The 12,962-nt window shown below is 38.4% G+C and overlaps 1 protein-coding gene across 2 annotated transcripts in view; it reads left to right on the top strand.

Moving 5' to 3' along the window:
* The window catches only part of LOC136867409 (kelch-like protein diablo), a 106,788-nt gene that overhangs the window by 64,389 nt on the left and 29,437 nt on the right, over positions 1 to 12,962 (top strand). For both annotated transcript variants that reach the window (XM_067144617.2, XM_067144609.2), the window contains exon 6: positions 4,541 to 4,719. In XM_067144617.2, the coding sequence (XP_067000718.2) occupies positions 4,541 to 4,719 (179 nt within the window). The remainder of the gene's footprint in view (positions 1 to 4,540; positions 4,720 to 12,962) is intronic.

Below are 12,962 nucleotides of genomic sequence, written 5' to 3'. Positions count from 1 at the left end.
TTGCGCATATATGCAGCTGCTGAGAAAGCGCATTCAGGTTCGATGGAAGTTGGAGGAATCGTCAGTAAATACTTATAAGCCTGCTCTAGGTTATAGCTCCGAGTAGAATTTGAAGACTCGTATAGGTTCATTTCTTTCTTAACAATTCTGGAAAATTCATTTTCATTTAATGCTTCAGGAGACATAATTTTCATGCTGTTTTCTATTTCCAGCTGAAGTTTTTCTTTGAATGTCAAATCACTTTTTTCTGTATTTGTAGGCTCGACTTGCATATTTTGTTCTTCCTCTTCGTCTTTTTTTACCATCTCTCAATTAAAGAAACAATGTGTTTTTATCAGGACTTTGCTCAGACTTGAAAAAGTACGCTTTATTTCATCATCGAACGCCAACGCCACATTGTGACTATGAGGATTTTGTAGGTGGCATAATACGCCACTTAACTCATTTCTTCGGCGATCTTTCATGCTCTTTTGTAAATGTATCTTGAATTTAGAAGCCAACTCGGAGCTATTGTCATTTAACTGCTTAAAAAGAAACTTTAGGGCAGCACAGGTTGTGCATAAATTCGCATCAGTGTGACAGAGTGCGTCTACAGTTAATTTGACTGGAGCCAAGACTTAATGATTTCATTGATGAGCTCAAAATCGGATTCTTCCAACTGCACTGGATTATTCAAAGCTATAAGCGCCTTTTTGATGCTAAATTTCAAGAAGGCACTCACTCATCTCACTCACATGGGAGAGGTAATGTACCAATGCACGCAATTGTGGTCAGACTTTCACGCACATAGGGGATGAACTCATGTGCTAAACGAGAACAGGCATTTACACACCAAAAAATGCATAAATAACGCACTGAGAGTTTTGCTTCACACAGTCTATTATGCAAATTTTTAAAAAAGATGTCAATCCCGAAAATCCCGGGATCCCAAAAATGTAATCCCGAAATCTACGGGATTGAAAAGCGGTCAGATGCTCTAATCATACTACACTCCAACTGCTGTTGCTGAGAGAATGAACCAGCAACTTGCTTCAAGCAAGGAAAAAAATGCAAGTAGGGTAACAGTGTTGCTATATTGGTTGTTGCTCGTAACAAATATTGTAACAGCCTCCTATATTCCCTCTTTACTCTTCGCTAGCTTAGTTATTATTGACATACAAATGTACTGTCCTGTTTAAATGGGACGTCTGGACACTTTATCTTAGGTAATCAGAGGTATAATGTCTGGCTCCGTGGCTAAATGGTTAGCGTGCTGGCCTTTGATCACCGGGGTCCTGGGTTCGATTCCTGGCAGGGTTGGGAATTTTAACCATTATAGGTTACTTTCCCTGGCACGGGGGCTGGGTGTATGTGTTGTCTTCATCATCATTTCATCCTCATCGCGATGTGCAGGTCGCCTACGAGCATCAAGTCAATAGACCTGCACCTGGCGAGCCAAATCGTCCTGGGATCTCCCGGCACTAATGGCCATACGCCATTTCATAGGTATAATAAACATAATAGTGGACTGACAATGAAATTCTCGGTTCGATTCCTGGCTCTGCTACCAAATTTTGTTTGGCTGAAAGGGTCTGAAATGTGGTTACACCTACCTAATGATGCCAAATGGTGAACAAAAGTAAGAGACATACATACATACATACATACATACATACATACATACATACATACATACATACATACATACATACATGGGTTTATCCAGAAATTATTTTTCAGGAGGAGGATTCTTCCTTCATTGGTTTTTGATCAATCAATGGTTTACCATAAACAAAATTTGTCAATAAATACAGAGTTTAAATTAAAAGGAAATACACCTGAGCTAGACATGTTTGTTGCAATCAGTCAAACTTTCAAAATTTCTGAGGGGGATACATCCCCTCCCCCACACACACTGCATACATCAGTGAATACTTTCAAAATTTCTGAGGGGGATACATCCCCCCCCCACTGCATACGTCGGTGTATACATACCCTGCAGTCTGCAGTAAGGACTTTAGTCATAATCAGTAATATTGTTAAAAATACTTTATCTCCACCAACAATGCTGACATTATTACCCACGGGTTCAGTTTTGCGGTTATTTTTCAGAAAGTTCACAAAACATTTCTTTGGGCATGAACACGCGGCACCGATAGTTTTCTTTGGGATAACGTCGCCTTTGTGCATAGTGTATTCCTCTCTTCTTTTTCATTATTTCTCTATACCACTTTACCTCATTCCTTTTACAGTAATTTCCACAACTATCTTCACTTTCATCACCATAACTCACGTACTCATCACTGTTTACTGCCGCCATTTTCTTGTTTACAAAGCTCGTCAAGTGCGGCAACAATTTAAAAGATTGAGTGCAATGGAATGCTTGATATTCAAGCAATATTTAGGTTTTCTGATAATCTTATTCTTCTGAAATAACTAACCTCTACCAATAATCTAATTGTTCATCTGTCATCAAAGGTTGGCTGCACGCATTTGGTTACATCTGCTGTAGGATTAGACCATTTTTGCACTTCACCATTCAATCTTGGCAAACAAATGAGAATTTTGAGGTAGTTTATTTACCCACCACAACATTCTCTGATGTTGTACCATTCATTAATAGTTAATTCCTGTCCTAACCAAGAGATAGCAGCATACCTATTAAAAAATTGATTTTGAGGGTTAGACCATTTATGTGCTCATGACTTCAATTATTTCAATCCCTAATTCCTCTTCTTAGAAAGAAATATTTGCTCCAATTTGTCCTCTTGAATTCCAACTTCTTTCTTACCTTTAAAAGCTCCGTCAAGGTTATTCAGCATTGCCATAAGACCTGTCTGTGTCGGTGCTACATAAAGCAACTTGTGCTTAAACAAAAAAACAAGGTTATTCATCTACCATCGTCACTCGATGTCATCTCTCCACTGACACTTTGGAACATACCGCTTAGTCCAGTAGCTTGTCTCCTTACTCCTAAGCAGAGTTTTTTTTTTTTTTCTTTCCAGGGGGAACGCAGGGGTATGTGTATACCTTAAACATTTGAAGATTAAGAAAAATTATTGGTATATTTCTATCTAGTTCAGCAAATATAACTTCTGACTTGAAAGTTCATCAGCTGGCATCATTGCTCTACAAGATTTTGAGTAATCTTTGATGTAAATCGATCTATCGAATCTGAATGGTAATATAGTAAGCAAGATTGAATCAAGGTGCAGTAAAGCTAATGAAGTGAGCTCGCAGTTCTGATCATTGTTCTGTAAGAAGAAAGTCAGCTCCCAGACGAAACTGTCTTTACATCGGTCTGTTTCAGACCATTTTTGCTTTATGGGACCAAAAGCTGGGTGGACTCAGGATATCTTATTCATAAGTTAGAAGTAACAGACATGAAAGTAGCGAGAATGATTGCTGGTACAAACAGGTGGGGACAATGATAGGAGCTTATTCCAAATGAAAAGATAAGGAATAAGTTAGGAATTAACTCGATGGATGAAGCTGTACGCATAAACCAGCTTCAAAGGTGGGGTCATGTGAGGCGTATGGGGGAGGGTAGGTTACCTAGTTTGTATTCAAACTTATTCATGCCTATAATTCCCATCTGTAGCCATATTATTATTATTTGCTCGACTAAAGCTTTATAATTGCTTCCTTATTGGAAGAAATTTTACTGGTTTAGGAACAAATTAGTATTTTAGTGCTGCATGTTGGCTGTACTGTTAATGTAGATACTTATGATCGCTGGTTTTTGTCTGATGTGATATCGGTGGCTTTCACTTTTCTCCAGTATGTGGTTAATTGTTTTGTTTGCATTGAAAAGTGACATGTCTTTTGTGATTAGATTTTGAATTTTTTAATGGCATGTATAACTTTAAAGAAGGCAAAGATAGTATTAGGCTGAGTTAGTAATCTGAACACCTGAACAGAAATGATTTGACGGTACATATTCTAACAATAGTGAAAAAGAATTTGTTTGTATAAGCTCATAAGCTAGTATTTGGTGGTGAGTTAGGTTGTTATTTTGTGTGTGTGGTTAGTTTTGAAGGATGAAGAAAATAACAAACTATTTTACATCCATCCAGATATCAAATAAACTAGCTTCTAGCTTTAGAGCAGTCTTAGCTGTGTGGAAAAATTTGGAAGTTTTAATGGCACATTTCAAAAGTGCCAAAGATGATTCCAAAAGAGACAAAACTGAGCAAACCATGTATGGAGGACTCCTTAAACGCATGAGAAATGTCACCTTTATATTAGACCTTACGTTGATGTGTAATGATCTTCACAGGGCGAGTTGGCCGTGCGGTTAGGGGCGCGCAGCGGTGAGCTCGCATCTGGGAGATAGTTGGTTCGAATTCCACTGTCGGCAGCCCTGAAGATTGTTTTTCGTGGTTTCCCATTTTCACACCAGGCAAATGCTGGGGCTGTACCTTAATTAAGGCCATGGCCGCTTCCTTGCAACTCCTAGGCCTTTCCTATCCCATCGTCGTTATAAGACCTATCTGTGTCGGTGCGACGTAGAGCCAGTAGAAAAAAAAAACCAAAGAAAAAACAAAACCTTTCTCTACAGGGGGACGGAGTGAAGACTCGGTCGTCGATTTAGTGGAGTGCTACAACATTCAGAGCAATGAGTGGTGTGAGTTACCTGCTTTACCTTCTGCAGTTGTTGGTGCTGGAGCAGCCTTTGTTGACCAACAGTTAATGGTTGTTGGAGGAGAAGTGGATGGCATCATTGACCGCAAAGCATGGGTGAGTTCACCTTTCTTTTAGGTTTTAGTATTTCTTTTGGAGCTGTCAGATGACAACATTCTCTTTTTTTTCTCTCTTCCCTTGCAGTCATTTAAACATTTTCCTACATTATCATGGTAAGGAGGATACTGTTGAGCCTGATCCACGGGTTCGCCTACAACTTATATTTTTTAAGAAGCTTGGTCTCAGGATAATAACCATATATTATATGGTTCTCTTTAATAACTGCTGATGACTTCTAATTAATCACATAAATTCGGCCAACATATTAAAACATTATTTAAGAAGATAAAGTTTTAACTTTTTGTAAACTGGTACTATCAACAAATGGGACACACACAAGGAATGAATGTGAACTGAGTGATACACTCCAGACTTTCAGTCCAACAGAACTTGTTTACAAGTGGTCAATTTACCAAAACTTTTATTTAAATTTCACATCTTCTGTTTTAAGTGTCTTTTACACCGAGCTCGATAGCTGCAGTTGCTTAAGTGCGCCCAGTATCCAGTATTCGGGAGATAGTAGGTTCGAACCCCACTGTCGGCAGCCCTGAAAATGGTTTTCCGTGGTTTTCCATTTTCACTCCAGGCAAATGCTGGGGCTGTACCTTAATTAAGGCCACGGCTGCTTCCTTCCCACTCCTAGCCCTTTCCTGTCCCATCATCGCCGTAAGACCTATCTGTGTTGGTGCGACGTAAAACAACTAACAAAAAAAAGGTGTCTTTTACGAGGGCAAGTCAATAAGTATCTGCAATTTTGCTCTAATTGTCTTTAGATTGGCTCTAAGACATTGTGTGCTCACCAGCTGCTAGATGGCACTGTGTCTACATCTGTGGTAGATTTATTGTTATCAGGTCAGTATATCTTGCGCTGTTGCAACGTAAAGATGACCGTGCCACTCTCTGTTTGCACCATAATCCGTTTTTTGTAGTCTGAGTGTGTATCAGGAGTGAAAATTCATAGAAGACTTTCAGCGCTATATGGGGACAATGTTTGGCCACAGCGGATGTTTCCATTCTATGCTCTGATGCTTGCTCTCTGGTTTGAAGTGGTGAACCCATGTTTCATCTCCAGTGATGATCTGTTTCAGAAACGCTTCACCTTTGTTAGCACAACGGTCCAGTAAGTACGGACAGATTCTCACATGATGGCACTTCTGCTCTTCATTGAGTTGTTTTGGAACCCATCTCGAACAGACTTTGTGAAAGTTAAGCTTGTTATGCATGATTTCATGTGCAGAACCATGGCTAATGTGCACATGGTTTGCCACGTTATCAGCAGTCACTCGTCTATTATTCAGGATCACATCACGCACTAATTCAATATTGGCATCAGTTACGGCTGCAGTTGGATGCTCGGATCTTTCCTCATCTTTCACGCTCATGCGACCCCTTTTGAACTGTTCAGTCCACTGGTAAACACATCGCTGTGGCAAAACATTATTCCTGTATTGCGCTGAAAGTCTTCTATGAATTTCCGCTCCTCGTAGACCCTCAGGCCACAAAAAATGGATTACGGAATGCTGTTCTTCCTTGGTGCAAACAGAGGGTAGTGCGGCCGTCTTTACATCGTAACAGTGCAAGATGTACCGATATGATAACGCTGAAACCTACCACAGATGTAGACAACAGTACCATCTAGCGGCTGGTAAGCACACAACGCCATAGACACAACCTAAAGACAATTAGAGCAAAATTGCAAATACTTATTGACTTGCCTACGTATATTGTCTGCTTAGGTCTCCCAAAGACAAGCGCCATCCTCTCTACACAGCAGGTGTCTAGAAGATCCCGTGCAGCTGCGGCCAGGTATACATAGGCACTACCAAACGCAGCATCGACACACGACTGAAGGAGCATAACAGACATAGCTGGCTGGGACAGATAGATAGATCATCAGTCGCTGAACACTCGCTGCTAGCAGGCCATGAAATACAGTACAGCGACACCGAAGTACTGTCATTTACTGTGTCTTATCACGCCCGGCTACAGAGAGAAGCCATTGAAATCCTGAAGCACACCAACAGGAGGAAGGACACGATAGCCGTGGCAGACCAGAAGAAAGCAATGGGTGATCAGCTGCCTGTCTCTGTCAAGGCAGGTCAATGTACACTGGGCCCCATAATGCTTCAACCATTGGCCAAAGAACAGCCAATCAGCAACCGCCCCCCCCACCATGGCGGCCAACAGGCGAGCAGCGTACCGTATCCTGCACTACATTATGAGGTGGAATTACAACAGCACTTCATTCCAGTGAGAGCTTCACTGTTATCGAAGTCAGTCGGAACCCTTGACAATGCCGAACGCAGTCTTTGGTGAAACGTCGGGACATTCACTCGCTCCTGGACCACGGCCTACAAGCCTGGAAAACACTGACATGATATGTAAAATGTAGTTAAAATAAAATAACCAGCTATATTTTCTGTTAATTTGGTGCACTGTTAACAAAACCAGATAATCAAATTATTTTTCTTATTTAATTTGAATGTCACACTGAATCTCAAGTGGCAATTGACCTCGATTAGAAAACAAATTTTTCACCAACTAGTCATATTGTTGTACACCATGGCTTCAAACATGCTTGGAACTAAGGGCCTCTCTTTACTTGCCAACATTATTTCCACCATCACTAAAAACTTGTTCACAGGGAACTGACATACCGTAGCTGTTAAGCAAAGCGGACAGAATGTGTTTTCCACTACTTTCGAGGATCTTGAAAGTCATCCTCTAGTTCCTGCAAAGACTCGTAAACATCATTCTCCTTCGCTAATGGTGTCATCTTCACTCTTGCTCTCAAATTCAAAAGTCAACTTCCTCTTCTAGGTACATGGTTCTCTTGGAGTTAGTGTGCTGCTTCTACTACTCTGTCAGAAGTCTTTTCCACACAGGATTGAGAACTGTAGCTTCTTCATAGATTTGTAAATTACTCTTCACATTTACTCTCTCCCATCAAATCTTGCACAGGAGACTTTTTATAAATGGTTACGTACCCAAGATCAGCATCAGAAGTATTTGAAGACTTTTTTTCCTTACGTCGCACCGACACAGATAGGTCTTATGGCGACGATGGGATAGGAAAAGCCTAGGAATGGAAAGGAAGCGGCCATGGCCTTAATGAAAGTACAGCTCCAGCATTTGCCTAGTGTGAAAACGGGAAAATGGGAAATCATCTTCAGGGCTGCCGACAGGGGATTCGAACCCACTATCTTCCGGATGTAAGCTCACAGCTCCGTGCCCCTAACCGCATGGCCAAATTGCCCGATGAAGACATTCTGAACTGTCTTACTGCTCACAGTAGAACACTTAGGCTAGTCTCTCATATTTGTTTATAATACATCTATAATTCCCATTTTAGCTCATGAGATAGCCTACTCTTGGAACATGTAATATATGCTATTCTACCTAGTTACTATGTCCTGTTTCAATTTGCATTATTGCTGAAGTCCCATTTCTTTTAGTTTCCTACCAAGTTTGTTTTCTAGATAGTGGCTGTGTTCAAAATGACTCACTGATTTCCTACAGTTTGCAAGTAAAATATCCACAGAAGCATTCTTAATAGTTTTAGTGAAACTTAGTTGTAGAGTTTTGGTAGTGGAGCAAAAATATTTTTTCTTATTCAGCTCCAAGAGCAATGTTTCTGGCATTGTCATTACAAATACTGACAACTTTATTTTCCAGTTACGAATGATATCATCAAGCTCCGCAAGTGCATGTGGTGGTGCTGTGCCTCTTTGTGATGTACTTTATTCGTTTTGCCGAACTACAATATCTTCAGTTTGAGTCAGTCCCATGCACTGTAACATCCAAGTAGCCATGGTTAGATAGCACGGTCCAAAATCCCTAGGAAGACTAACAAATTCCCTGTATTTGTTTTATAGAGGGAACTGACTTTGCTGTTAGGTATTCCAGCATTGGCTGAGATTGCATGGTATTCCAGAGCACCTTGTCAGTTTGATGCTACTGCTTTATACTGTGCTAAGAAGCTACATTTATGTTGCAGCAGTAGTGTTTGATAACTTCTATATTACAGTCAGTCCCCCACCAGGGCTCAGCCCTATCACCTTTTCCGTTCATTTTTGTGATAAACACCATTACAGTACAGCTGCTCCAGCAAATATTATCTCAGACCCTTTTATCAGTCAATCAGTCTATCAGTGATCGGCATTTAGGGCTGGCGCTCAGGTAGCAGGTTCCCTATCAGTTGTTTACCTAGCCTTTTCTTAAATGTTTTCAAAGAACTTGGAAATTGAAGATTTCCCTTGATAAAGTATTCCAATTCCTTACTCCTCGTCCTATAAATGAATATTTGCCCCAATTTGTCTTCTTGAATTCCGTCTGTATCATCATATTATGATATTTCCTACTTTTAAAAGATCCACTCAAGCTTATTTGTCTACTAATGTCATTCCATGCCATTTCTCCACTGACAGCTCAGAACATACCACCTACTGAAACATCTGATCTCCTTACTCCCAAGTCTTCCCAACCCAGAGTTTTGCAACGTTTTTGTAACACTACTCCTTTGTTGGAAATCACCCAGAACAACTTGTGCTGCTTTCCTTTAAACCTTTTTAAGTTCTCATATAAAGTAGTCCTGGTATGGGTCCCATACACTGAAACCATAGTCAAATTGGGGTCTTACCAGAGAGACTTATATGCCATCTTCTGTACATCCTTACTACAAACCCTAAATACCTGAAATCTGACAAGTAACATTTGCTCAGTCAGTAGGGAGCAACGCATCCGCCTGTCACCCGGCGGCCCCGGGTTCGATTCCCGGCCGGATCAGGGGTTTTTAATTGTAAATGATTAATATCCCTGGCCTGGGGACTGGGTGTTTATGTCATCCTTAGCGTTCCTTTCCTCACATTCAACACTCTACACTTCCGCAATTACACTTACACGCAGGTTCCTATCATATGGTGAAAGTAGTGCCAAAAGATCTGCAGAGGTCGACGCTACAAACAAATATAATTTTTTTTTTAAACAAAAAAATTTTCTCAACCATCGGGCAACAATTGTAATTTAACACTAACGTGCTTCATTGTTGTGTGCTAATTGTGACTTGAAATTCTCAAAAACAAACTACATATTGAATGATTAAATTTGTTGGGTACTGAGAGAAAAAGAATTCCTCCCCCCGATCCATTTGCTTAAATTCTAAATGAAAATGTCTTTAATTTGAAATTACAGAAACTAAACATCAATTACTTGAGCACGACAAATTTTCTTCCGTATCCCAGGGTGTTTGATCATGAGCTGACAAGAATTCATTTCTGCTGGTATAATCTTACCTGACATGCATTCATCCCTGAAAATAATAGGGTAATATGCCAGGTATGACTTCCACTAATAAAATAAACAGTTGCCTGATAACTAATTGCATTTACTCTACTAATGCACCACCGCCTGTCTTACTGTTGGGTATACTTATTTATAAAACATTTATTGCAGCAAAATAGCCGTACATTAGTGAAAGGTGTTATAACAATTTAACACTTGCACCATTGGTCGCATAGTCTCTGATTGATCTAGTCCTCTTGTTGCAGAATTCTAAGTGATATCGTTCACATAAATGCCCACATAATGTACACTTGCATGAGTTTGACGGTTCGTGGTATGTTGGGTTTTCGCAAATGACATGGTGGAATCCATGTACTGCAAGTCTTGTAAACACGTGCCTCGTCTCAAAATTTGCTGCTGTCCATGTACGGTCGATCATGGCCCCAGTTCCATAGAATTCCGTGGGAACTTCTTCTCTTTTCCTTATTAGTGTTCTTAGTAGGTTCTCCGATGCCGTTGTGTTAGGTAGGGGGGTACACTGTTCTTAAATACTCTATGAGGAAAGTTTCCCGCGGGAGAAGGTAGACTAATCTGGATCTTGTTGTTTTTGCCACTCCAATTGCTCTTTTGATGTATGTTGCTTTAACTCTTTCCAGCAAAGTTCTTTTCATTCAGGTGTGTCCATATAATTTCAATCTCATATGTAAGTATTGGAACGATTTTCGATTTGAAGAGCGTCATTGCTGTGTCAAGATTTAGTGTTCTGATGAAGCTTATTTCGTTCATCGCTCTAATTGCTTGTTTCTGTAAAATATATTCACCGCCTTGTCAATACTTATACATTTTATTTTATTTAATTACCGTACATGTACATGTTTCGAGAGCCACCGCTCTCTTCTTCAGCGGAGCCAAACATTAATTGATCCTTGGACTATGGTACCATGGTATAACATAACAAGTATATATGAATTTTGAAAATTGCTACAACAATTTCTCTTAGTTTCACCTTTCTTATTTACTATGTCATTTGTTACAGATTTTACTGGAAATTTCCTAACTAATGTAATCTATTAAATTAATCTCTATATGTTAATTTATGTCCTTATTTACATCTGAAAGAATAATTATTTCTTCTTGTCTAAATTTAACATTTACTTGTCATTTAGTGGAAATCCTCAAATCAATCAATTTGTAAAATCATAGATAACATCTATAAATAGTCTTTATCCTAAAATCGTAAAATCATAAATGATAAATATCAATACATAAAATAATAAATAAATAACATCTATAAAATTAGTTATCCTTTAAAATGTTTCTGCCCTCTTCTTTCTTCTTAAAGTCTGCTATAATTTTCTAGACCTTTCATATCAGAGTATCTTCTCTTAATCTCGTCCAATTCCTTAAATAAATAAACCATACAAACTAACTTTAGAGACCTTTTGCGAAAAAGACGGTTACTCAGATGTCTGGAGAAATTATTTAGGCCTACTTACTTCATTCCATCTAATTTATCCAAAAATTAAAATGATGTGAATACTTCGGTCAAGGTTAAATTTTGGCAACCAGTCAAGCTGGAGTAAGTAAATACAAATTTCTCTAAATATCTGAGATATCGTTCTTTATAAACACATCGCTAAAGATTAGTTTTTGGTTTATTATTATTTAAAGGAGTTTGACGGTTAGAAAGCGACCAGCAAGGTCATCGCGTGACCAGTAGCAGAGTAGCAGATTGACAACAAGGAAGGAAGGAAGGAAGGAGGACATATTGTTTGGGTTCATACCAATATCACATCATTTTAATTTTTGGATAAATTAGATGGAATGAAGTAAGTAGGCCTAAATAATTTCTCCAGACATCTGAGTAACCATCTTTTTCGCAAAAGGTCTCTGAAGTTAGTTTTTTTTATTTATTTATTTAAGGAATTGGACAAGATTAAGAGAAGATACTCTGATATGAAAGGTCTAGAAAATTATAGCAGACTTTAAGAAGAAAGAAGAGGGCAGAAACATTTTAAAGGATAACTAATTTTATAGATGTTATTTATTTATTATTTTATGTATTGATATTTATCATTTATGATTTTACGATTTTAGGATAAAGACTATTTATAGATGTTATCTATGATTTTACAAATTGATTGATTTGAGGATTTCCACTAAATGACAAGTAAATGTTAAATTTAGACAAGAAGAAATAATTATTCTTTCAGATTTAAATAAGGACATAAATTAACATATAGAGATTAATTTAATAGATTACATTAGTTAGGAAATTTCCAGTAAAATCTGTAACAAATGACATAGTAAATAAGAAAGGTGAAACTAAGAGAAATTGTTGTAGCAATTTTCAAAATTCATATATACTTGTTATGTTATACCATGGTACCATAGTCCAAGGATCAATTAATGTTTGGCTCCGCTGAAGAAGAGAGCGGTGACTCTCGAAACATGTACATGTACGGTAATTAAATAAAATAAAATGTATAAGTATTGACAAGGCGGTGAATATATTTTACAGAAATTTGAATATAAGTCAATACGGACCAACATGGTGAAAATAATCAATTCTAATTGCTTGTGTCGCTTTCTCTATTGTGTGCGTAGTGAAGCATTTCGCAGACGGCTGGAGTGTTATCCCTAGATATTTGTATTCTTTGGTGATAGATATTTTCCCTTCTAAGGTGATTCTTGTCGATTTTGGTATTTGCCCTCCTGATCTGAACACCATCATCTCCTTCTTCTCGGTGTTAATTTCGAACTTGTGTTCAATGCACCATTTTCCCAGTTATTTACTTATTTGTTTCTACTTATTTATATTTATTTATTTATTTATTTATACTTATTTATACTTATTATTTATTTATACTTATTTACTAATTGCATTTCTAACGGCCATTCCAAATATAACTCAAAACTTTCCAAGTTTCAAAATCTTGGGCAACACTTTATGCATTTTG

This window comes from Anabrus simplex, chromosome 1 (genome assembly GCF_040414725.1).
Source record: "Anabrus simplex isolate iqAnaSimp1 chromosome 1, ASM4041472v1, whole genome shotgun sequence".
NCBI lineage: Eukaryota > Metazoa > Arthropoda > Insecta > Orthoptera > Tettigoniidae > Anabrus > Anabrus simplex.
Note: the sequence above shows the minus strand (reverse complement) of the source record. Positions and strands in the feature narration are given on the sequence as shown.